At 47.4% G+C, this 26628-nt stretch overlaps 1 protein-coding gene and 1 long non-coding RNA gene across 3 annotated transcripts; one reads left to right on the top strand and one right to left on the bottom strand.

The window, feature by feature from the left end:
* Window positions 1-5054: 5054 nt before the first annotated feature.
* Window positions 5055-13201, bottom strand: Fkbp4 (FKBP prolyl isomerase 4). Its single transcript, XM_028754433.1, has 10 exons — window positions 12957-13201; window positions 11134-11278; window positions 10433-10575; window positions 9656-9776; window positions 9262-9418; window positions 8428-8518; window positions 8249-8332; window positions 7852-8037; window positions 7165-7404; window positions 5055-5840 (listed from the first exon to the last, which is right to left on the bottom strand). Exons 1-10 carry the CDS (start codon window positions 13059-13061, stop codon window positions 5736-5738), a joined length of 1377 nt encoding a protein of 458 aa, XP_028610266.1. The 5' UTR covers window positions 13062-13201; the 3' UTR covers window positions 5055-5735.
* A 435-nt stretch (window positions 13202-13636) lies between these two features.
* Window positions 13637-19878, top strand: LOC114610019. Of its 2 annotated transcripts, XR_003709625.1 has the most exons (4): window positions 13637-13712; window positions 13854-13930; window positions 14066-14254; window positions 16817-19878. It is a non-coding gene; the product is annotated as an uncharacterized LOC114610019 (long non-coding RNA). The 2 variants fall into 2 exon arrangements; XR_003709624.1 differs by having other exon boundaries at window positions 13641-13930.
* Window positions 19879-26628: the final 6750 nt, after the last annotated feature.

Consider the following 26628-nt stretch of genomic DNA (forward strand, 5'->3'; position numbering starts at 1 on the left):
GCTTTCTTCACTTAACTTAAAGAAGGAGGCGGGTCTTCCGTGCCAGGAGCCGACCAGACCTTTGGTGCTTGACCCTCGACTCTGAAGGGAATTCAAACCATCTCTCGAGTCATAGTAATAGCTGTCATAATTAACAACTTTGTTTTCCAACAATTTTTATGAAATTACCCAATAGAGTTGTCAACACAATGTAGTGGATTATAACTCACATTAAAACAAACAAAAAACAACTTAAGACGCCAGAAAGAGCTCAGCAATTAAGGACACTGGCTGCTCTTGCAGACGACCCAGGGTAGAATCCTAGCCCCAACATGATGCTCGCACCCACCCAATCCTAGCTGAAGCCAGACACCCTCTTCTGGCTTCCCCGGCACCTACTTGACGCACAGATACACATGTAGCAGAAAAGCCGCCACAAAGATTTTAAGAATATGAAAACAGAAAAAGATCTAAGTAGTAAATAGTATTATTTTGTGAAAGCCTTGTTTCGGTTGTTTATACTTACATATATATCCTGGTTTTTAATGAAAAAAATTATGCTGTGTACTTTGTGGGCAGTAACTTAAAAAAATATCTATTGCAAAGCACACCTTAAATGTATTAACCAACGAAATTATGTAAAGATTTTTGTTTCTTCAGATGAGGAAAACACGTTCATCAAGATCGAGTAACTTGGCAGAAAGTGGTAGATGTGAGGTTCAAACCAAGATGTCTGATATAAAATGTTAGCTCTTTTGTCACTACTGCAGTTTCTACGGGAGTGAAGGCTGCTGGGACTCTGGATATGCCGTAGGGTGTACCCCTCACTCTCAGCACAAAGCTGCCTGTTTCCAGTGATCTTATTCTAGTTTAGGTGGGGCTATTACTCTCATGACAGGCTGCCTGGAATACTTTCCCTGTTGAACCAGGTTCTGCCTTTCTTCTGAGATGTGACATCAAGGCAATGGGAGTGTTAAGCTACATGTGGTACTGCTTGCCTGTAACTCCAGCACATGGGAGGCACAGGCAGGAGGATCAAGAAATCAGTATGAGCCTTGGCTATGTAATTCTATGTCAGCTTTGGTTACATGAGACCCTGTCTCCAACAAAACGCCAATAAAAACAAAAGACACTCAATAGAAATTCAAGCTGAGGGCCGAGTGCTTGGTTAGCATGTGTGAAGTCCTGGGTTCCATCCTTAGCAATGCATAAACCAGGTGAAGCACTCATACCTGTAGTCTTGGCACTAGGGAGGCAGAGGCAGGAGTATCAACAGTTCAGGATTATCCTCAATTACACGCAGTCTGAGGCCAGCCTGAAATACACTGAGATTCTCCTAAGGGGGAATCTTTTAGTTTTAAATGTGCAAGCTCAAGCTGATCTACATACACTTGGTTTCTCATCTTCGGGGATGTTGGACCAGAAGATGTCCCACGTTCTGTCGAAGGGGCTTTCTACCCTAGAGGAGGTTAAAATGGTGGACTTGGTCTTAGTGGCTCTGACAGCTCAAAGTAGAAAGGAATAAGGCAATCAGGAAGGAGTTCCGGACCAGTACTGGGGACTGCAGATCCATTCCCAGTTACCAGTTCCTATTAGGTGGTGAGCTGTATCCATTAGGTCTAAGTCACATGGGTACACCTGGTGCTATAAACTGTTATTCATGGAGGGGTTGTATGCTCTCTCACCTGCTGTCTACTCTTGTCCTATTAAGGAGAAAACAGACCAACTTTAAAGTGTTTGTGCTTGAATATAATATGTAATTTATGTTTCATTGTACTTAGCTGTTTTCTCTTTGTAGCTTTCTGAACACAACTGTAAGATAAATATCTTAATTCTTAGGACTGAGTAGAGAGATCAGCCTGCTTCTCTCACTGTCCACTCTGCTCTGACCCAATTCTTTGAAATCACATCCTGACCCAGAACTCCACAATACCTTTTTTGTTTGTTTGTTTGTCTTTTGAGACAGTTTCTCCAGTAATCCTGCAACTAGCGCTGTGGAACAGGCTGGTCTTGAACTCACAAAGATCGGCCTGCCTCTGCCTCCCAAGTTCTGGGCATAACACCACCACCGACCAGCACCTTAATCATCATTTGGGGTTCTTGTTCTGGAATTTTCAGCGGCAGTATCTGGTTTTGTTCTATACAACCGTTTATCATGAAGGCTGTTACTTCAATCACAACTTTTATTAGTCAAGAGAGCCAAATAAAGTTAAAAAGGAAAAAGACTCAACAGAGCATAAACTATTATGTGTATTGTCTGTGCACATGTATATGTGAGTGTGCTTGACCATGAGGGCACATGTGAAACCAGAGGTTGATATGTCTTCCACAACTGCTACTCCATCTTGTTGACACATGGTTTCTCACTGAACCTAGAGCTCACCATTTCAGCTGGTCTGCCTGGCCAGTGAGTAAACTATGCTGTCCCCTTGCTCCAGGGTGCTAGAGATCTGAACCCAGATCCTCATGCCTGTGCATGAATTCTTGGGAGTACATTGTTCATGGTAATAAAACATGACTGCTCCCTGCATAGCTATATGGCTGGATCCCTTTTTCTAGCAATGATTTACTTGTAAGAATATCTTCTCTAGTTCTTAGTGTTGTTGCTGTTCTTTTTCTCTTCTGTTGAAATGGGACATACAACTCATCTGCAGATGCCCTAAGGAGGATGTCACAGATGCGCTGAAGTAGGCAAGGTAAGTCCACCAGGCCTTGCAGGCTTTGTGGGACACTGTGACAGATATTCAGTGGACACACTGGGACCAAAGTGCCTGTTTTAAGAGCAGGTTAGAGGTGAACAGTGATGTGGGGGCCAGTGGAGAAGGAAGGTATGTAGAGGGAGAAACATCTCATACACTGGAGATTGGAAATATTTTGGCAACATAATAGCTTTCCCAGAGAGGAACTACCTAGAAATCTACATTACTAGCCCAGAACAACTGTTGCTGCACTTTCTCATCTGAGCATGTTCCTTCCATAAATGCTGAAGAAAGGACAAGAACCTATAGAACAATGTGAGCAGGGACCCAGCAGCGTTCAGTATGTGGCAGGATTCTTTCTAGCCATAAAGATCTAGTTACTTAATCCAAGTATCTTCACTAGACAGTTTTAATGTTACAATAAACTAGGACCTTTCCATCCCCAGGGCTCTATAAAGAGGAGTCAAACTTAAGTTCTTAGAATCCAAAGGAGCACTCAGGAGATGAACAAGATTTTAGGATGCTTTTTATCCATGCATTATAGATAAGAAGAGTTAAGCCTGAGACTTGCTGTGAATCTCATGACCTCATAGTAGTTTAGGTTGGTTCACAGAACTTATCTTCAAGTAGAAATTTGGTTGACATTTAAAACCTTTTCCTTTTTTGAAATAGTATTACATAAGCTCAGGCTGGCCTTGAACTTATGCAGCTGAGGATTACCTTAAACTCCTGATCCCTCTGCCTGTACCTCCAGAATGCTGGGATTACAAATATGGCCCATCATGTATGGTTCATGTGGTACTGGGAGTCTGACACAGTACTTCATAGTTCATGCCCAGATTTACTTATGTGTAATGTCTGTGTGGGGGCAATGGGTACCCAGGTGGCAGTGAAAACCAGAAGAGGGCATTGGTTCCCCTGGAGCTGGAGGCTAGGAGCACTTGCTCTTAGAGGACCTGGATTTAGTTCCTGGGTACCCACACTGGTGGCTCACAATAAACTTGGGACTTACATCCTCTTCTGCCATCCACAGGTACTCAACACATATGCATGCACTTTGCTTTTAAAAGACTCTCATTATGTAGCCCTGGAATCACTATGAAGACCAGGCTAGACTTGAACTCAGGGACTCTCCTTGCCTTTGCCTGAGTGTTGGATTAAAAGTATGTGCCACTATGCCTGGCATAAAAATACGTCTTTAAAAGAAAATACAACTGTGTCTGAATATCTGAGTGTTCATATGAGCACCAAGTGTGTGCAGTGCCTGTGGAGTGCACAAGATGTTACAACATCCTCCTGCGACTTGAGCTGCCTGGGCCAGGGCTTGGGAACCAACTGTAGGGCTTCAGTAAGAACAAGTGCTCCTAACTACAACGCTGTCTCTCCAGGCCCAGCACCCAGCTTTTGATATGGGATCCGAAGCAGGCCCACACTTGTGCAGTCTATAGTCTAGTGACTGGGCTGTTTCTCAAGCTTTGGTTGTTTCCTCATCTGTAAAATGGGCCATGACTTTCTTAGGATGGTTGGATCGACATTGTATCACAGGGAATCCTTGGTACAGGTCAAAGCTTACACTGCTAATCACTTAGCAATTTAGCAAGGGCTTGGTATTATCACTGAGAGCAAAAGCAAGAATCAAAGTTAGAAACTACCTAAAGGAACCAGACATAAAACTCAAGCCCAAGCCTGGACTTAATACCCAATAGGCAAACAGGCAGACACAGTGCTAGCCATGTTGAAGAACTGAGAGACCTTTTCCATAGAAACTCTCTATAATGTCAAGAGGTAGAGAGGAATGTAGACTACCCCAGTCTTATTTGGAGACCAAGCTGGCTTTGACAAGAGGTCCACCTGACCCTGATTTCAGAGTGCTGGTATTAAAGATGTGTGACACAAAGCCCAGCCTAACGCTGGAGTTTTTATACCTTTGGCCAAGGACCCAGGTATGATTCTAGGCACCCAACTAGTGACTCACAATTGTAACTCCAGTCGCAGGGGACTCGATGCCCTGTTCTGATCTCCACGTGCACCAGGAATGCATATGGTGCTTAGATACACATGCAGCTACAAAATGCCAGATGTCTGCCAGAGCAGAGAGGCAGTAGTAGTACAAGAATCCAGTTTCAGAACCACTGATGTTTATATTTTCCTCTTCTTATTTGGGGAAAACAACCCCAGCGCTGTTCTGTTGGGCTACTGCAGTCTACAATGAAGCTCAGGATGTATAAGCAGAGGGGCCGGTTCTTGCCTTGCCAGAGTCTGCATATCATGTTACACTTAGATTGGACCTGAGTGGACCTTATCCATCCTGCCCTGTCCACATTCCCACCATGCCCCACCCAAGAGCTCAACATAAAGGGCTGCCTGACACCCAGGTTTTGTTGTTTCCACTTTATTGCTCAAGCACAGGACTTGAGGTGTGCCTGGACCTTCAGCGTGCATTAAAGAGGCTGAGGGGATGGGGACAGGGACAACCTGGATGAGGAAACTGAGAGGAGGGGAGGTACTGGGAGGGGCTGTCTAGAGGTGATCACTGTGATACTGGAGGACAGTATCAGGAATAACAACATCTCAGGAGAGCAAGGCTAGAGAGGTAATGGACACAACAGTGGTTTTCCCATGCCCTTAGCACCTGCACGGAGACTGCAGGCTTGGAAAACAACCACAGAGGGAAGAGATGGGAAAATGGCTGCCCAGGAGTCTTCTTCTCCACCCTGGCTTATCAGACCCCATCCCTATCACATACCCCCTTCTACCACTTGAAAATGGAGCTAACAGAGGGAGCAAAATAAATTAACATTCTGATGTATGTGTGGAAGGATATACACTCTTGTGTAATGGGCGAAGGATAGAGGGGTTGACACCATCTAAAACTACCCCCCATTTCACCCTCAGCCTGCTCTTCTCCCTTCTCCCCCAAAGCCATCATCCAAACAGATAGAAAAATAAAGGTCTAATTCACTCAAAATTCTTCAGTTTTTACAAAACTAACAGGGTGGAGTAGGGAAGGGAGCAGGGAGGCAGCCGCAGAGGTGGGCAGGCCGAGAGGTGGACAGGCTATGCTTCTGTCTCCACCCGAGACTGCTTCCCGGCCACGTTGTTCGGCTCACCCTTCATCTCGGCATCAGTGGGATGGTCTCCTGCAGCTACTTCTGCCTTGGCCTGGAAGATGAGCAAGAGGAAGAGGCTGAATTCCTAAGACAGAGGAACCTGCACAGGCACAGCAATCCTAGAACTGTTCAAAGCACCCCTGCACACATGCACATTCTGAACTGACAAGGCCATTCAACACCCTAGTGTTGAATGTCACAGATTTCAGATGTTCTAAACTATTTTCTCTTTGTGCTTTTGGGATTAAACTCAGGGTCTTGAGCGTGCTGGGCAAGCACTCTACTACCACTGTACTGTATCCTAGAGCCACTGAACAAAAGTACTCTTAACCCCATGTTTGCTTCAGTGGCACTAAAATCTAAGGATAGATTAACATAGCCCCTGCCCAGCAAGGAGATATAGCACACAGTTTATAAGTTTTCTGTACCTTTAAACTCATTTCTTTATATGCTAACCAAAATGATTTTAAAAAGTATATAGAACATATTGAATCACTATTCAATTTTATCTTTTAAATGTGGCTACAAGAAAGTATGTTTTGTAATCTATTTCTCTTGGATGGTGTTAAGAACACTAAAGCAACAGGCTAACATAAGATATACTATGTATGTGCACAAAGCAATGCATAATAGGAACAATTTGAAAGCTCTCTTAAGTAGTAATGTAAAATAAACCTCTATACATTAACCAATGTACAGAAAAAATGCACAATGGGGTGAGATGGAACTGGCAGGATCCTGTGCCTCTGCAAGCTAAGTATAACCTTTTGGTTCTGAGTATGGGTGTGAGACAGCCAGGCAGATATCCATGAGTTCCAGGGCAGCCTGGTCTACTTTGTGAATTTTGGGCCAGTTGTCTCGAAAATACCGCACTGCCCTGGTGTATCAGAGCCCTTCTCATGGTATCAGCTCCACTGGTGGGGTCAATACTGAGAACTTACTCCTTTACTGGGAAGAGAGTAGCCTTCAGCTTATGCAGCTACCAAGAGCAAGCACAAGCAGTGGCCACACCTGATGTGCTGGAGAGGTAAGAAAACCCTTCCTCTGTCCATGGCAACACTTCCACCATGCAGTGGATTGAATGAGAATGCCCCAGAGGCTCATATATTTGAATGCTGGTTCCTGGTTGGTGGGACTCTTTGGGGAAGGATTAGGAGGTATGGCCTTGTTGGAAGAGGTGTGTTTGTTCAGGTGTCAAAAGCCTGTGTTCACCCTGCCTTGTGCTTACACTCCCTGCTATGATTATGGTCTCAGACTCTAGGGTCTCACCCTCTAGGGTGAGTGATCCCTCTATCAACTCTCCTGTGAACTGTCTTGGTCATAATGTCTCTTCAAAGCAATGGAAAAGTAGGTAAGACACACACCCCAACCCTAACCTTGTGCTCCTCCTCAGCTAGCCTCTCAAACATGTTGGCATAGAGCTTCTTTTCCCGGGCAAGCTGCCTTCGGGTCCGCTGCTGGCACACAGCCAGCTGGGTCTTGGCGGCTTTGTTGCTGGGATAGAGCTGAAGGACCTTTTGGAAGTCAGCTCGTGCCAGGTCAAAATCATTCACGGCCAGGTGTGCTTCTCCCCGGCGAAACAGGCCCTTCTCATTGTTGCTGTCCAGCTCCAAGGCCTAAGAGCACAGAAAGGAGGCAGTGGGGAATATCAGCTCTGCAGCATCAGCCAGATTCCCAAGGGAGCCCGCAGGAGGATAAGGCTCAGTGGAAATGGCTGGTGCCAAGTCAGAAAAAAAGTAGACAGAGACATTAAATGCGAAGGGTCATGGCCCAGGAAGAAATTCATGTAATCCGAGAGGAAAAAAGGAAATTCAGCAGGTCTTCAGATACAGAAAGAACATGATCTCACTTTCTCAGATACAGAAAAGGACAAAACCAAAACCCCACCCCTTTAGATTCCCCCAATCAGGGCTTGCTCAATGTCTACACCTATACTTTCCACCATTCACTTGCTACTTCCAAACTCTAGGCCTGGAACTCAGGATTCCCAATGATATATCCTACTAACTTTATCCCACAACTGTCTGTAAATGCTGTTACCACGCCCTCTGAAGGGATCTCACCTTGTTACAGCTATCAATGGCAGCTGAGAAGGCCTGCAGTTTCAGATGACACATGGCCAGATTGAGGTGTGAGGCCAGTCGGAGTGCATGGACCTTTTGCATCTCCTCACCGGAAAAGCTAGACTCGTATTCTAGCCAAGACACAATCTTCTTGTACTGCAGTAAAGCTTGCTTGTACTTGCCTTCCTAGAATGGGAGGGAGGCTCAGGCACCAGTGCAGGTTCAGCAGCCCAGGCTGTCTTACCTGGTAGGCACGAGCGGCTCCTGGACACAGCCTCCCACTCCTTCCCATCCCAGAGCAGACTAAGATTCACTAGGTGACAATCTCAGGGGATGTCCATGGTGTGGCAGATATCATCTGGACAGCTCTCCCTGGGGTGTCTTGTCCTTGGCTCACCTTGAAGTACACGGTGCCCCTCTCTTTCACTATGTTGCTCTGTTCCAGCTTCTCCTCAGAGCTCATCTCCCAAGACTCCTTGGCCTGTGGTACCCCAAAGGACAGACACAGTGGTCACCTTTCCCAGAATCACCCACAGACCAGACTCCAGGGAAGGGAGTCCCCTTGGGCAGACTCACCTTCTCAAAACTCTTCAGATGTACTTCATACCTCAGCTCAGCATGTGGTGGGATCTGGAACCTCTCCTTCCCAACACTGCCAAAAGCATAGCTGGAGGGGTGAAGAATGTCTGGGTTACCTCACAGCCCTTCATCTGCTCTGGACTGAAAAGCTTCCTGTTTGTTTCCTGGAAAGTACCTTCCCATCTTGAGACCTGGTTCAAGTACTTCCTGTTGGGCAAACATTTCCCTAATCTTTTCATTACACCTTTAGGTGGTCCCTCAGCACTCACTACTTCTTGCTCCTAACCGTTAACTATACACTGTTGAGATGACAAACTCAAAGAGACAATGAAACAAGAATCATGTTGAAGCCCTAGAGACTTTATAGCATGTGTGGCACACAGGAGGTGGTGTTCCTTTTTTTTTTCTTTTTGGTTTTTTCGAGACAGGGTTTCTCTGTGTGTAGCCCTGGCTGTCCTGGAACTCACTCTGTAGACCAGGCTAGCCTCGAACTCTCGAACTCAGAGATACACCTGCCTCTGCCTCCCAAGTGCTGGGATTAAAGGTGTGCGCCACTACCGCTCGGCCGGAGGTGGTGTTTCAACAAATGTTAATCGAATAAATTAATGGCATATGAAAATCTGGATGTTGGCAGGTAAGGGATCTGAATGAGGCATGAATGCAAGGAAATGTGGACAACTCTGGGCCACTTTCAGATCCAACCAAAGATTCAGGATGCTTTCAGCATCCTTAGAGTAGCAGCAGGGACGTGGCACTTGTAAATGTCTACCCCACAGCTCACCTTTCATTTTCAGTTGTGTCCCTCTGTCCTGCAAAGTGCCCGTGTCTCACCTAGGTCTGAGGTACACAATGGAATGTTCTCCTTTCTCCATGCGCTGAATGGCCTCCTCCAGCCCAGAGGGCAGATCCAAACTTTCTCCTTCCCCGACTTCAAAGCAGAGCTCCCGCTGGTCAAAGAGCCGGTCCTGATAGTAGCCTTCCAGTGCCACTGGCATGAAAGAGGGAGTGCCCGGGTAAGAGGGCAGAGCACTGAGGAAGTGGCCAGCCTCCCCACATCATGGTTTAGACCCAAGATAACCATCGTGTTTCAGACTTGGAGGAGTGCTAAGGCTGTGTGGTCTAATTCCTCACTTTAAGAACGAGACAAAAGGCTTACAGAAAGGAAATCACTTGGTCCACACTACCCGAGGCTGTTAAGTCTCTGAGGCAGGACTACATTTCTTACCTTCTACCATAGCCCCATCATTGGGCCTGGCATAGCCTTCACCCCGCTTCCGTATTCTGCGGACGATCCCGCCATCTTCATCTTCTGTAAGGTCTTCTCCTTTGAACTCAAACAGCTCCACCTACATGATGAGACATGAGGTGACCAACTCCTTTCTGCACCAACTTAACAGTAAAACTGTCTCTTTTCCACTCAGAAGAGTCACTGGTAATGGCCAGGACACATAGATTTTACTTGGCTTCAGAAAGACGAGCTTTCTATCATCCTGCTCTGCTTAACAAGGATGCGCGACTGTTTCATCTGGCAGGCATCAGAAGTGGCCCGACATCTCAATGGTCTTGTGAATATTCTCCCATGCCTACTGATTGGTTTTCTGCTTTCAGAGTCAACAGCCTGAGTTCTTTCCCTCAGTGGAAGTCCTGCTTCAACAACTGATAGGAAGGTGTCACTAGCTCCTGAGCTCCATGGTGCCAATATGCTACAGTGCCTTTTATTACTCAAATGCTTCCTAACCCCAGACCCTTTCAGTTGAGAAAGTACCAGTCACCCCTATTCTAGAAGGGCTGTTGGCATCCCTCTTCTAACCCAAAGTCTCTATTACTGGTTACTCTGGTGGCAGCAGAGCCAGCTAACCTTTCCACCTCTCCTCCTACTAAAGCTAGGCCCTCGGGCTTGGCTACATTGTCTTCAGGAGGCAGGAAGGGCTGGAGGGCAGCCAGGCAATGGGGTGAGATAAAGCCTGGCTCTCTGCCCAGGAGATCTGTGGCCAGCACTCACCTCAAATACAAGTGTGGCGTTGGGGGGGATCTTTGGAGGGCTGCCTGCTGAACCATAGGCGTATTCTGGCTTGCAAGTGATGCGGCATACTTCCCCCACTTTCATGGTTGCCACACCAATATCCCATGCCTTGATGACCTCCCCTGTAGGTAGAGGAAAACAGACCCACTTAGTAGGGTCCTGACTCCAGGCTCACTGTCCCCAAAGACAGGCGCTGCACTACACCCAGGCAGAATCTGAACATCTCTAGAAATAGGACCAGGAGACAAGAAGCAGCATTGTTGTCGTTTGTAGGACATTAAACGATTGCTCAACTCTGCAACACTGTTCAAGAAGCAAGACTACCCATCCCAGAGTGAGGGAAGTGCTGGATCGATGAGATGGGAAAGGAGGAAATCGGCCAGTCCCGTAACAGTAGAAGAAAACACAAGATCGATAACTGATGGGTTCTTAGCCATTCCTTCTTAAGCTTCGTTTTGGTGCTCTTTTCATTTTTGATGGCTAGTTTATGCTATTTTGCCACGGCTGACTTGAACTACTGGTTCGATTGACTCACTTGCTTGCCTCAGCCTCTCTGGTAGCTGGGAACATAGGTAAGCAGTGCTGTGCCCAGCTCAAGCTTGGCTGGGAATGTCATTTTTGTTTGTGACAGCTGCTATCAATTTAAGAGCCTATCCTGCCAGCCCGCTAACCAAGCCTACCTTTTCCCAGGTCAAAGGAGAATTTGTCCTTGCCGTCCAGACTGGAGTCAAACTTTGTGCCATCTAGCAGCCAGCCAGTGTAGTGGACAAAGACTCGGTCCCCAATCATGGGTGTCTCTGTGCCTGTACCCTCTCTCTTGATGACCTGGGGGTGGGGGGAAGGAGGAGGTGAGTAACCAGGGATGTGGGCAGAAGGGCCCCAACTGCCCATGAGCGACCGAAGGCACACACTGGATGGACTCTGCTGCAGCCACTGCCCCCTGGTTCTTTTCAGCAGGTCTGAGAGCTCAATCCTCAAATGATTTGGATACTAGTGACTTAAGCTTAGGTTCAACTAACCTTCCCAGCTCCCTTCTAGTCCTGCTTTGAAGAACTGCAGATAATATAATTTGGGTTCAAGTTTTGTCTATGGTTTCTGGACAAGTTGTTAAACTATCCAGAACTTATCGGTCAGACACTGAAGACAATCCCTATCCTCCAGAGGGGCTAAAAGAAAAAAAAAAATTAAAAAACTGATAGAAACTAGTGGGTCACCAGAGCAGGTTCTGGTTTGAGTAGATTGGAACAGGAGTAATGAAAAGAACAGATCTGGTCAAAACTGGGAAAAGGAAGGGCCAGATTACAGATGCACACAAAGGCTCTGTATCAGGCACTGGAAATTAGACGTGGGAAGGGAAACTACCTGACTGGCAAGCTATGGAGTCAGTCCTTTATCTCCCATGCGAGTATAGGCAGGCATCTACTTCTGTTTAACTTTTTCATATATGGTGACCAATAGATGGATATGGAACCATGCTCTAAGGAAAGGCTTCCTCGATAAGAATGTACAGGGTCCTCGAAGGAATGGAGGCTAAAAAAGGAACTGACTCCCTCTGCGAATCAGAACCTAGCGCAAAGGAGAAAGAAGGGCCACATGTTCACTGAGGTAAAAAAAAAGCCAGGAGCATTTCTGGACCAACAAGGCTCCTTAAGGTCTCTGCTTTGCACAGGCCACAAACACTAAGAGCTGAGCAATGGGACGCACGGAGGAGAAACAATGGATGCAGGGAGACATGCAATGCGGGTTAGGATTTCACCGTGCTGGACTGCTGGTAGAACCTGCTCTAAAACGGCGCCCATTGTCCCGACCCGGGTCAGGGCGCCCTCCCCCTGGCTCCTCTGGCTATTTGCAGTCAGGCGATTAGTGAGCCGCTGGCTCCAAGGCAATGCACCTCCCCCCACGGCCAGCACCTAGTACCCCCAACTCAGAAAGACTCAGGAGGGGCAGTCGAGGAACTACAGGTCCCGGCATGCATCGCTCTCGCTCTCCCCGGGCCGAGAAAGGGGGCACAGCATGGCCGAGCCCGTGACCTCGCTGGATCTCCGTGATTGCAAAAGGAGCGCGGAAAGGCACAAAGGGCTTTGGGCCAGGAACCTGCTCCCGGGAGCCGTTTCAGGCCCTAGCTAATGTTTAACTTTCAAGTAGGCAAGCCTTGGCGCACCTTCGTCCAGGTGGCCGGCGCACGCTGCAGCCGAGGGGTTCCCGGGAGACGAGGCCCGAGTCCCTCGGTGTGCCCCGGCCTCGTGCGCCCCGCCCGGGCCCCCGGCTGCGGCTCTCGCGCTCCGCTCCGCTCCGCCCCTCTCAGCCGCACAGTGCAGCCGGATCGAGTTGGCGTTGCAGTGGGGGCTCCTTCCCGGACCGGGGCCGCACCCTCCGGAGCGTGCAGCCGCCGTGCTGTCTTCAGGGCTGCAGCCCGCGCAGGGAAGACAAATTCCCCCAGCCTCCGGCCGCGGTAACCCCGAGGCTCGTGAACCTACAGCCGAGGGCTCCGCGGCCCCCTCACCTTGAGCACGCCCTCGTCCTGCTTGGGGCTGATGTCCACTCCTTCGAGAGGCAGGGGCGCCGACTGCGCCCCATTCTCCGCCGCCTTCATCTCCTCGGCGGTCATGGCCGCTGGGCGCACCGTTGGCTGCGGGAGTGGGGCGAGCGCGAGCCCGGCACTCTGGCCGCCGACCCGGGTGAGCGGCGGGGTGGCGTGCGGCGGAAGGCGGCGCTGCCCACCTCGAACCTCGCTCCAGGCTCGCGCACCCGACTGCTATCCGCGCGCTCGCCGGCGGCGACCGAGTGGGGCGACGCCGAGGGGCGGGCCCGGTGCGGCTCGGCTCGCGATTGGTCCTATCCGCCTCGGGGGCGGGGCAGGGAGGAGCGGCACGAGCGGGCTGCAAAGGGGCGGGAGCGGAGAACTTTCTAGAGAAGCGGTTAAACGGGTTGGGGCTCTTGGGCTGAGGGTACCGGAGGGGTTTGTTTTTTTTTGTTTGTTTGTTTTGGTTTTGTTAAGATTTGCTTTTCTGGCTGATGGCTCTCAGGGGTGCCCTCCTCTCCTACACCAGGACCTCTGGGATTTCGAAGAGCACAGTCTTCCCCTAGGTCGTCTCTCCCCACCCCCACCCCACCCCTCCGCCTGCGTCTTGCAGATTTTTCCAGATTCTTCTCCATCCTCAGGACTCCCAAGTCCGGGCCTGCCTGGTGGCCCGCCCTGTTCACCCAGGCCCACAGTGTAAATAACTGGAGACAGGCAGTCAGATGTGAAATGGCAAAGGTGATTATGCCGCGGATGTCCGTGGTCCTAAGCGTGGGCACCTGAGTGGCGTGGGGAAGAGAGGTCGAGGCAGTGTGGGCCCAGGAGGGAACAGTTTCAGCCCAGGTGCACAAATTGGACACAACTTTGTCCTCCCTGCAGCCTGGCAGGCCTACCGCATGAGTTGCTTTCTAAAATGCCGTGAGCAGATTTGTAAGAGCCAAAGACTTGTAAGTGGGGTACGTATGTTAAAATACTTTTCTCCCACCATACTAATCAGCCTTTTTTTTTTTTTTTTTTTTTTTGGTTAGTACTGGAGCACAAAATGTTTTTAGCTCACGAAAAAAAAATTCCCCTTTCCCCCTTTATTAAAGATGAATGGGAAGGAACCTTTACTTCTCAACCTGCTGCTCCTAAGAGATGCCTGTGGAGTTCCGAGTCTGGGTGGCGAAAACCATGACATCCTAATTACTGAACCAGTGATGGCTTGATCTGTTGTCTTGTTGGAAGAGCGGTCCTGACTCTGCCCGGCAGGATAGTACCACAGTTATACATAGTGCCTGGTGAGTGCTATCAGATCTACCTGTTGTATTACTGACTTTGCGAATTTTCGATTTTTTCTTTTTCTTGGTTTTTCGAGACAGGGTTTCTCTGTGTAGCCCTGGCTGTCCTGGAACTCACTCTGTAGACCAGGCTGGCCTCGAACTCAGAAATCCGCCTGTCTCTGCCTCCCAAGTGCTGGGATTAAAGGCATGCGCCACCACTGCCCGGCGACTTTGTGAATTTTCATTTTAGTTTAATGAGTTGTTTTTTTTTTTTTTTTTGTCTATGTGACCAGCATGGTGCTATTCGTAGTACTAAGCAAGTGGTGGCATTTAAGTAGGCAATAGGCTATTTATTATATGGGACCTGCGAGATGGCTCAGTGGGTGTTGGTGCTTTTGAAAGTCCTCAGACCTGGGTTTGATCCCTAACACCCAATGTTGAGAAACCGCCTTCAAAGTTGTCTTTTGACATCCACATTTGTGCCCTACTATCCCTCCCAAAGGAATGAAATGAATAATATAATAATAATATAATGATAATACCTTGTTATAATGGTTTAAGTATGTTAGGTTATTTTACTGTAGTTCCTTTTGATGGAACCTAACGATTGAGATGTAGAAGTAGCCAGGTGGTGGTGGCGCATGCCTTTAATCCCAGCACTTGGGAGGCAGAGGCAGGTGGATTTCTGAGTTCGAGCCCAGCCTGGTCTACGGAATGAGTTCCAGGACAGCCAGGGCTACACACAGAGAAACCCTGTCTCGAAAAACCAAAAAAAAAAAAAAAAAAAAAAAAAATGTAGAAGTAACCCAATTCTTTCTAGCAATTTATAGTCTTAGGAGTCTAACCACAATCTAAGATCTCTTAGGTGGCTAGAGACACTGCCATAGAGCCTGGAGGGGGAGTAGGTACTCCGGTAGTGCAGGCTTTTGAATGCCACTGGCTTGCACACGGTACTTATCTCTCTGGTGCTCGCATATGCACTTGCTGAGTGTGGGAGAGACTCTGGGAGGCCTTCGGGTGTTATCTGGCACAGCAAGTTGTGATGGAGAAGATAAGTATTGGCAATGAGTTTGTGTCTTCCCTGAGAACAGCGTCATAGGCCTAACTTTTTTGATCTCGTACAGCACCTATCAACTGGGCACTCAGCACCCACACGAGCCTGCAGACTGCTGGAACAAAGTAACCTAAGGTTACGGTAGACGGTGCTTATGAGTTAGCAATAAGCAAAGGGCTGGCTCACCTTACAGTTTAAATTGGGGCAGGTTGCCTCATTTGTAAGCCTCCGTCACTTGTCCGTGAGTCCTGTCGATAGAGTGACCCAGTGGTTACAGAGGAGGGAATGTTCTAGTGTGTCTAGTGCAGCACTGGACTTCCAGTGAGGAGTGGATAAGAGATGGCCTCTGCTGTAATGTGGGGAGGGATGGTGGTGAGCATGGAGCACTGCGGTGAGAGGGAAGGTGTCCTGCAAGGACTTGAGGGCAGGTCTCCAGTGAGAGGGCCCTCTGGGATGCGGCTGTGGCTGGAGGCCAGCAGACAGGCACTGAGCTCTGGAATCTCAGGGCAGGGCTATGTGCATCTGTGTATGTCACTTTTTTTTTCTTGAAAAAAAATTATGTTTCTTTTTTTTTTTACCTTTTTATTTTACATGTCTGGGTGTTTTGCCTGTGTGTATGTCTGGGCACTATGTGTGTACAGTGCCCATGAGGCCTAAAGAGGGCACTGGACTCCCCAGGCTGGCATTAGATCGCTGTGTGCTATCATTCAGGGCTGGGAATTGAACCCAGGTCTTCTGGAAGAATGACCAGCCTAAACTTTCTGTGTTCTCAGGAGGTATCTTGGTCTCCTGTTCCTCCTCCTCTTCTTCCTTCTCCTCCAGCCTTTTCCCCCTATTCATTTAAATAATAAGATTGTCACTGGGTGAGTGTGCACCCACATGTATAAAGGTGTTTTTCTCTAGCTCTTTCCATTTAAAAAACTTATTTACTGTTACGGTACTGTATGGTCTGTATATGTGTGTGTGTGTATGTATGTATGTATGTATGTATATTTTAGCATGGTTGTCCCACAGCATGAGTGGAGGTCAGAAAACAACTTTGTGAAGTCAGCTCTTACCTTTCACCTTGACACAGATTCCAGGTTTGCACTGTAAAGTGCTTTTTGTGGATGAGCCCTTTCATCTGTCCAGTCACAACACCCCTCCACCCCCCACCCCCCGCAAGACAATGTTTCTCCATGTAGTCCTGGAGCTCACCATGGCTGGCCTTGAACTCACAGAGACCCACTTGCCTCTGCCTCCCCAGGGCTGGGATTAAAAGTATGTGCCTGGTTCTCAGTTCATCCACCTTTTGAGACAAGATTTGACACCAAACCCAGCACTCACTGATTGGCTGGTCGGAGAGCTCTGGGATCCTCCTGTTTTTTCTCAAACAGGAAGTCCCTACCCTTTTAAACAACAGGTTTCTTGTTTTCCTCTCCCAACCCTGTTTTCTCTATAGGATTTTGTCTGTTGTAGATATCTTACTTAGAGAGTGATGCTTTTTAAATGTCTTGCATTAAAATCATGATTTTCTGTTTTTGAAGAATGACGGCACGGAAGAGAGGAACAATTGAAAACAAAAGAAAAGGATTGATTCTTCAGAAAAGAAACAGAAATGGAAACTAGAAAGTGTGGGGCAGATTTTCCCAGCATGCAAACAAAAATACTGCTAAAGATGATGAAAAAAGAAAAATAACGAAGTGAACTGCACCCAGGAGTCAAGGGAGAACCAGCCTGTTCTGCCCCTGGTGCTGCAGCACGGAACAGTATTTTGTGTACTTTGCAGGTTTGAAGTCTTGCTTGCCTTCAGGGTTTTCAGTTAACATGCAAAGTAGTGAGTTTTCATTATGGCCTTTCATATATAAATGTCACTCTCGTTTGTTCTTGTCCCCGTGTTCTCTCCTACCCTTCTCCCCATTCTGTTTGTCTTCTCCCTTTTCCCAAGTGATCTCTCTCTCTGCTCTGATGTCCCAAACACACATTTATACAGTTAGATTCCACACATGAGGAAACGTAGTATTTGTTCAAGTCTGGCTTATTTTGCTTAGCGTGATCTTCGGTTCTATCTTCCTTTCTGTGTGACTTGAGTAGCATGTCACTGTGCGTATATACCACATTTGAAAACTCGCCTGTCATTGCTGGACTCCACACCTCTCCACAGTTGATGCTGTGAAGCATGCAGCAGTGGGGAGGAAGCCCCATGGCCACTTCCTTAGACTTAGCCCTAGGTCTTTTTGCTTGCTGTTGCTTTAAATGTCCCCAAAGATCTTCTGTTTACTGTTGGTACAGTTGGAGAGATGCTTCAGCTGTTAGTTAGGCTCACAACCAAAGTGTCAAAATGCATTTCGATTGCTATTTTCATAACAAGACTTCCTGTGTAACCCTTATTACTATTTTTTATGTTTTGGAAGTGAGGTCTCACCATGTATCCCACAAGGCCTCAGTCCTTGCCTCTGCTTTCCAAAGGCTTGGATTAGAGGGCTGGGCTGCCATGGCCATTTTTTTTTACCATTCCCACCTGGGCAGTCGAGTGGCTTTATATATAATGTAATGTTGTGCAACCACACAATGTTCATTTTTTGTTTTTGTTATAGTCTCATATAGCCTAGGCTGGCCTTGACTGCTATGTGGCCAAGGGTGACCTTGAACTTCTGATTCCCCTGCTTCTACCTCCCAGCTTCTGAGATTATGCACCATCATAGTTGGTCTCTTGTTTTGCCATAGGGTCTTGTTGATCTCAAACTCACAATCCCCCTCCTGTCACCCCCCTAATGCTGGTATTCTAAGCACCCATTATCACAATTCTTGTTCTAAACAACAAGTTTATGGTAATTTGTACCTGTTATATGTCTAGTACTCACTGTTCAGCTGTAGATGTGGACTGAGTTACTGTGGCTCTCAGTTCGTAGTTGTATCATATTGTTTGCAGTGGAAGGGAGCCGGGAGTGTTGCAAGTGCTGCGGACAGCAGGAGAAAGCCACCCCAGGATGTACCTGAGTGTCTGCACACATCCGTGGAGGAGGCATAGATGAATCCAGTCATGTAAGAGCTGAAGGTGTGCCAATCCTGAGGTGGAGGCTGCTGGATTCTGGTAACCAAGAAACTGGCTTCCGAGACACTGATGTTGTATCATGTGGCTGGATGGAGAGGAAAGAAACACTGAGGAAGATTAACCCCCCTTCAGCTCTGTCTCCTCAGTTGTGGTGGGCAAGCAAATGGTCCCACCTAGTTCCATGAGCCAAGCTGATTCTGTCAGCGAGGGTGTGGGAATCTGGGAGTTCAAGGCCACCTTCTCCTTGGACTCTCTGGCTCATTTGATTGCTCAGTGTGTTCACCTCCCACCCCTAGGGCTGGCTCACAGATACTATAGGAAGATGGCAGCATGGGTAAACATGTTATGTAGTCTTATTTTACTTATGCTGTGTCCTGAAAAGACAGGATTGAGTTTATAGTTAGAGTGAGATTGAAGTGGGGACTGCAGCACAAGATTCCAGAATACACTGCTGTGCGGAACCTGGGACAGTGTACAGCTGTCCTCTCTATCACCCCTGTCCTGGGGGCACACTACTGGATAGTGGGATTATAGGCTGGGTGATTACCCATGTCCCTTTGCTTCAGAATCTCTAACTGAGGCTTCAGGACCAGGAATCCAGGATGCTCCAGACCAGTGATGACTTTCCTGTTTTCTTTCCTTCTATCTTCCTTTGGGAAGCTCAGAATCAAAAGTCTTTGAGGACTACTTCCCTAATGGCTCTTCCTGACTAAGAGTTGTTTTCTTCGCTGCATATGTCTGGTGTTCAGTGACTGTCATTACATTTCAGTTTATCATGAGGCCTGGTCTCACATGTTCTTCAGCTGTCACAGAGTTATGGGTGGGGCACATATCTTGCTTTTGAATAAGATTACCAACTTCTGGGCTCAAATAGGAGATGCCTGTGGCTTAGGACAGTTAGAATCTGCTGCTATGTGGAGCAGGCTTTCTGTGTGCTAGGGAGGGTTTCTGTGTGTAAGCGACCCATTGGCAGGTGCACATGTTCTTCCTTCATTTGTCTGGTCACTTAGCAAACATCTCCTGTTTACTGAACTCCCAGTGTGAGCGGCAAAGCATTCAAAGATGGCTGGTGGTCTCTCTGGGATGGTTGTCTTGAGCATTTAGTTGTTCAGGAGCTTTCCCTGCCTCTGTGCACTTCCTTTGAGTTCGGTTTCAAACCAAACTCACTAGGCTAACTCAGATGCCTATTAACATATCAAAGCAGACACTGGTGGCCAGGTTCTCCCAGCATTCCTCAGTACCTACCTGTTTGAGGTCCTCCTGGCTGGCATACCCTATCTCCTTCCCTGAATTCTCCAGCCCAAGTACTGGTCTGGGCTCCCTGCCTCCCAGCTCCTCTGGCCCCCTGTATAAGTCACCAGTTTTGGTTACAGCTGTCTCTTGATCCTGGCTGCCCATCTTGGTTGGTCTGCAGCTCCTCTCTCGCTCGCAGTCCTTCCCCCTCTGGTCACATGGCGTGGCTCAGTCTGTCCGCGTCCACTCTGGACTCTCCCAGATGTCTCCATCTCTACCTGTTTTCTCCCTTATATCTATAATAAAAACTTCAGCCCCTTAGGAGCAGTCATGTTCTCCTTTTATTTCTTTTTTTCATTCAGTTCACAGATGTGCCTCCAATCCCTAGCTTCTCCCTAAACCGTTGTCACTGTTAGGTGTTAGGCACATTTCCAATTAGATCCGCCCTAGGAGCTGAGGTATTGCTTCTCCTCACCAGAAGGGGGCATGTGAGATCACATGACTTGCTGAAGCTGGGAGATCCTAATTGGAATCTGGATTTCGATCAAAAGGCTGAAAACCCAGAAGACTAAAGACTCGCTATCCTACCAGAGGGGCCTGGGTTTAATATAAAGTTGCTAGTGGTTAAAGTTGGGATCTTAATGTATAAGCAGAAATCCCAGTGAACAGTGACTGCCTTGTTAAAGCAGAGGAGGCAGTAACAGTGGCAACAGGGTCTAGAGAGAGGAACAAGGAAATTCAAGGCTGCTTTTGTTGTGGGAAAAGACCTCCATTCAACAACAACTGACACCCTAAACACGGGAATGGGGAGCTGACAAAACCGGGCAGCCAACCACTCAGCCCAACTTGACTCCAGTAGTTGCCCCAATAACTGCCACAAGCTGAGGGAGAACTCAGACATTTCTAAATGGCTCTCAGGTCTCTCTGCAGCTGCTGTTCTTGAGCGCAGAGGTCGGCAGTGGTCAGGTTGATGGGTAGAGATGAGGAGGGTGGGTAATACTTGAGTCTAGAAGGGCAGAAATATGCTCTCTGTTTTCACCTAATTTTTGAATTAGTTGCTTAGTGTGATGGGTTTCCTCTTTCAAATTTGTATTAAAAATATACCCAGCCGGGCAGTGGTGGCGCACGCCTTTAATCCCAGCACTTGGGAGGTAGAGGCAGGCAGATTTCTGAGTTCGAGGCCAGCCTGGTCTACAAAGTGAGTTCCAGGACAGCCAGGACTACACAGAGAAACCCTGTCTCGAAAAAAAAAAAAATATACCCAATGTTTTGTTTTTAAAAGAACAACCCCCCCCCAAATCAGTCTTTCTCTGCCATTGGCCCTATTTGTTGTCTCCAGATCTCTTTGGAAAACTTAAATTCAAGTGCAGTAGTAAATTGACTTGGGTTTGTAGCTCTTAGGAGGATGAGACTCGTCTGTGGCAATCACAGCCTAGTCCTTAACAGTTACATGACCACAGTGCTGTTGTTGTATGAAAGCCTTTATAAGAACAGAAATCTCCTGGAGTCTGTCAGTTTAGATGGCTTTGTTTCCTTGAACCGTGGGGCAGGGGGCCAGACAGCAGCTGTTGACTGTCAACGTCGCCTGCTAAGAGCAGTGAATGAACGTCTACACACTGGAGAGGAAGGCTGGCTGTGTGAGGGAGTGTAAATCCACCCAGGTATGAGCATACCTGGTATATCCTGTAGGAAGAAAATGTCTTCTTCATTCTCAGTGTTGCAGTAATCAGACCCAGCAGTTCATCTGGGATAATGTGTATAATGGTGACATCTTCTTTCATCAGCTTCCCACAGAGTACCCTGTTTCTATATCACGGGTAGTATTAGTATCAGTGAACTGGGGAAACTTGGTGTAGACCAAGGTACCATGCATAGAATGGGATCCACGTCTGTTGCTCAGCACTCGAGGTCTCAAAGGCCTGTCTACCACTGCTGACTTAGCTAGCCTTCTAGCTGTGTTACAGTCTGAAGCCTGTAGATAACACAGGGGTTGTGAATACTCATCAGAGGCTTTTCTGAGTCAGGCCCCAGCAGCGTCTGGGTCTGGCCCCACCTTGCTAAACTCTTGCACAATTTTTAGTCTCTCTTTTTCCAGCTCCTGGTTCTGGATCATCTCCTCAAAGGCATGGAACTGTTTCTGTTCTAACGGGTGCGGCTTTTGCTCTCTTTCCCCAGAGCTTGCAGGGTGGCCATGTGCTGCCCATGTGCTGGGAGCATTCCGACTCTCCCACCTTCTCTTTATAGTTTCCATCTTCTTTGATGTGTGTCTCCAAACCCGCCTCAGGCCTCTCTGCCTAGGTAAAGCAAGTCCAGTAATTTTTGACTGTCAGGAATGACGACTACTTTTGATCCTGATATCCAGGGACGTGGTGTATGAAGGACTTGAGGTACTTGCTGTAGAAGAAAAAGGCATATTCAGTGTTGCTCGCTTTAGAGTAAATGGATGCCATAGAGATGACTTGCTCCAGAGTGGGTGTACTGACAGGGTGGAGGATTGAATTCCACTGCGTTCTCAAGCTGGGGAAGGATCTTCACCTGTCTTTGGGTAGAAGGGTGATATTTCCATGGTCAGGCATCAGAACCAAAAGCCTTTGATTCAGATTTCTGCCTTGAGAATACAGCCACATTGGAAGAATCTGTTGTTCTGAGCTCCATCTTGTTTGAAGATGAGTATCTCCTGACACAGAGAAGAGGTAATGATGTCAGTCAGAGCCTCAGGGGTTAAGAATACAGTAATATGGTTTGTCTGGGTTGCTGAAGCTAATACCTTATGTGTCCACTATGGAGACTAGTCACTCATCACATGGTGTTATCCAGCTTGCTTATGGACGATTCCGTGGAAGCTCCAAAGTTCTAATGGGTGCTGATAAGTTTGGAGGAGAATGATGTCATAAAGCAGGCAGTAGCTAATAGGAAGGTCAGATATCTACCCAGAAAATGGGATTGGTTGGAGAGAATGGCAGGAGAGCTATAGAAACCCTGAGTGGCTGAGTCTAGGCAGGGAAAGCCTGCAAGGCAGGCATGACAATACTGACTTCTTTCCTCTGGCCCCTCACTTAGGGAGATCACCTCAGTGTTTCTTACAAGTGTTCATTAACAAAGTTACCTATAATTTGCAGGTGATATTTTCATGTGGGTCCCCAAATAGGGAAGATCATAGTCTTAAGGAGCAGGACAGCCATGGGAACCCAGTGCCAAGTGTGGGCCGAGGTGCTATGGCAGGAGGTCCTTCAGGGAACTGTGATGCCGTAAGGAGAGTGGGAAAAGAGGTACTTGAACTGAGTCTTGGAAGATGATAAGTGTTTCCCAGTGCACAAGGCTAGGGAGGGCAACCCAGGTAGGCCAGAGCACAGCATTACACATGCTTAGCTATTTAAAGAAACAGGAAGTTTATCCTGCCCTAAAGTTCTTCAATCTCCTCTCTCCTTTGAAGCAGACTCTTTATTTTCAGTATCAAAGACTTTTACTCTTTGAAGTCTGAAACTTGAGAGAAGGATTCTACAGGCTTCCTTCCACTTTCTGATTGGATTTGAGGCCCATTCCTCAGAAGGGAATCCACATTTAATACTACAAACCTGGTCAGAAACTCAGGGCTAAGGAGATTGTAGACATGAGTGGGGGAAGTTACTTCTCATGTTTGACTGTGATGTGCCCACCAGATGCTTTCCGTGTGTTTTGGCCTTGCCCATAGCCACATTCTGTTTGCTCTGCTCCGAGAACCTTCTCCTTGCTCTGGGCAGCATTTAAGTAAGAGGCTCTCACGTAACTCATCAAGACTCAGAAATGAGTTGCTCAGTCCTAAATGGGACATCTCTATTACCCCTTCCAAGACTCAGGGACGTCATGGAAGAGTGGGCAGAAAGAATGTATGAGCCAGAGGAGAGGTTAGAGTTATGTGGGACTCTGTTGTCTTCTGGGCATTACATGGCTCCTACCCTTTCTGACTTCAAGCAGCTCTGATTACCTACACAAAACCAGTGTAAGATTTGGCTCACCAACATTCTGTCACAGAGCAGGAAGCATCTCGTGAGGCTCTGCCACTCCTTGAGGACTTGTAGGCAGTTAAAGGTTGCTAGGGGAGAGGGTCTCAAAGTCACAGTCTTTCCCTGAGGATCTGTGGGCAATTAGTGGGATCTGAGGAGAGTTAGAAATACTTTGTTTAGTAGTGTAGCTACTGGAAAGTTGTCCCGCTGCTTCAGTTGATTCTCCAAGGGGAAAAGTGGGAGAGGATCAGCAATGGGAGAGGCCAAGAGGGGCCATGGGGATGAATGGGGTTAAAGGGTATTGTATACATGAATGAAATAGCAACGTGAAATGCACTGGTTTGTTATTAGCATATTAATAAAATGAAACTAAACAACAACCAAGCGAACAACTTGGCATGTTAAGAGAGTACCTGTAGGGCTTAGACCCTTCAACACTGGTGGAATCTATTAAACTAGGATCTGTTACTAGGTCTGTGGCTCAGTGAGAGAATGTTTATCTAGCATGTACAAACCTCGGAGGACAGCCTTAGCACTGTAAGTAGTTGCTTTAAGTGGCAGACCTGGTAACATGTTTCATCTAGACTGTGAAATGTACAGCAGCGTCCTTGGAAGAACGTGAGCATTGTCTCCTCCACCGTCGGGATGTGTTACTTTTTTGATGGCTCTCTTTATTTGCACTTACATATGTATATTCTCGTATGCGTTTACATGGATAAATAAATGTATGTGTAGTATATATATCTTCTGGCTCTATGACTGTACACATATATACACATGTGGTTAGACTGTATAAAATTATATACATACATGTCTTATAATTTTCTCATATTTTTCCAATATATGTTTTGTTTTTACTTAAAATTTTTTTGAGTATTTTGCCTGCAAGAGTCTCTGTACCACATGTGTGTAGTGCGCGCAGGGGCAAGAAGAAGGTGATGGAGACCCTTGAACCGAAGTTATTAATGGTTGTGAGCAACCATGTGAGTGCTGAGAACTGACTTCAGTTCTCTACAAGATGCCATTAAACACCATGCCATCATCTCTGTAGCCATGTATGCGTCCTTTATTAACAGACAATTAGGAGATTAATTTAAAATAAGCAAGTTAATTAACCAACTTGGTATTTTCCAAAATAAAAAACAGGAATTATATCACAAGTCTGAAACCCAAAGGAAAAATGATAGTACAACCAATTCTGGTAGGTACCGCTCTAGACCCGGAACAAAGTGATTCTCTTTGAATAAAGGTTCTATTGAGTCTCAAACTTTCACAGTCTTGCATCAGCAGCAGACCTAGGAGCAGGCTTTCTGCTTTCTGTAAGTGGTACTGCCTGGCTTCATCCGGCTGCTCCTCAGGCTTTAGTATTTTGTATGTGGTAACGTAAATAAGACGTACTCTGTAGTGTTGCCATTTGAATGCTCGACCCTAGCTGCTGGCACTGCTTGGGCAGGTTTAGGAGGTGTGGACTTATGGAAGTACGTCACTGGAGGAAGGCTCTAAGAGCTTATGCCTTCCACTATGTGGGTCCTGGGAGGCATCTCTTCCCGCTGAGGGACCAGCCACGGGACGACGGTATAGCACAGAATAGAGTTTATTCAGGGCATGGGGAGGGGAGCCAGGAGGGTAGTACAGGTGGGGAGGGGGGGGAAGAGGTCGGCCATGACCACGTGGAGAGAGGGGGAAGGGAAGGGGGGCAGAAAACCTGAAGGAGAGGGATCAAGGGAGCAAGAGAGTGAGGAGGGGGCAGGCAGCCCCTTTTATAGTGGGCAGGCCTACCTGGCTGTTGCCAGGTAACTGTGGAGGTGGAGTTTAGACAGAATACTAACAGCAAGGACCTTTACTGTCTAGACATTTACTCCCACTCTAGCCCTGTCTTTTTGTTTTGTTTTGTTTTGTTTTTGTTTTGTTTTTCGAGACAGTGTTTCTCTGTATAGCCCTGGCTGTCCTGGAACTCACTCTGTAGACCAGGCTGGCCTCGAACTCATAAATCTGCCTGCCTCTGCCTCCCAAGTGCTGGGATTAAAGGCATACGCCACCACCTCCCGGCCACCCCTTTTCTTTCTAGATTGAAAAAGCATCTCACTATGTAGCCCTGGATGACATAGAACTTTCTGCGTGGTCCAGTGTGATCTCCAATTGATGATCTTACTCAGTTTTCCGAGTGCTGATAAGTCTTTCTGTATTAAAATGTTTTACTTACATTTGTTTAGTGTCTGTCTGTCTGTCTCTAAATGCCTGTCTATAGGTGTGCATGTGCTATAGTGAACATCCAGGAGTTGGTTCTCTCCTTTTACCACGTGGGTAGGTCCTAGAGATTACACTTAGGTTGGCAGGCTTGGTGGTAAGTACTCATACCCAGTGAGTACTTGATAACCCTTTTTGGAGACCAGATTTCATCACCCTAGGCTGGCATTTACTATATAGCTGAGGATGACCTTGGACTCATGATCATTATGCCTTTACCCCCAAGTGCCGAGATTCCAGGCATATGTTACTGTAAGACTCTGGGGAGCTTTAGCTTACTGGGGACTCCCTGAGTGAACCATGCGGAGCTGAGAATTGATGCAAAAAGTGAGAGGAATTTATTGTTCCAACGCGTTAGGGTCCTCCTGCACCCGTAGGAGAGGGGGTGACCCCGGGCAGCTCGTTCGGTGGACCTTTATACAGTTTTCCAGGGGCAGCATAGAGAAACAGAAACTAGGCAGATTGTCAGAACAGCGTGACTTTTAAACTAATTGGTCCTTAGGGAATGAGGTGGCAAGGACTTTCCTAGTCTGTGGGTGGCCAACAGTCCATCCTGTGGAATGTGTCCTGACTTGAAGGTTGGTTCCCCTCTGTAGTCTGAGGAATGCTAATTAGCCTCTCTCTTCCAGAGGGACAATTGTTCCAAAGTTCCTGAGCTGACCTCTTCATTGCCACACACCCAGTTTATGTGGTGCTGGAGATGGAATGCTGGAGATGGTCATGCAAAGCAAACCCTCTACCAACTGAACTGCATCCCCACTCCATAAAATAATGTGATTTTCTAGCAAACCCTCTACCAACTGAACTGCATCCCCACTCCATAAAATAATGTGATTTTCTA

The sequence above is a fragment of the Grammomys surdaster genome, unplaced genomic scaffold (assembly GCF_004785775.1).
Source record: "Grammomys surdaster isolate TR1022 unplaced genomic scaffold, NIH_TR_1.0 126013, whole genome shotgun sequence".
NCBI classification, from domain to species: domain Eukaryota; kingdom Metazoa; phylum Chordata; class Mammalia; order Rodentia; family Muridae; genus Grammomys; species Grammomys surdaster.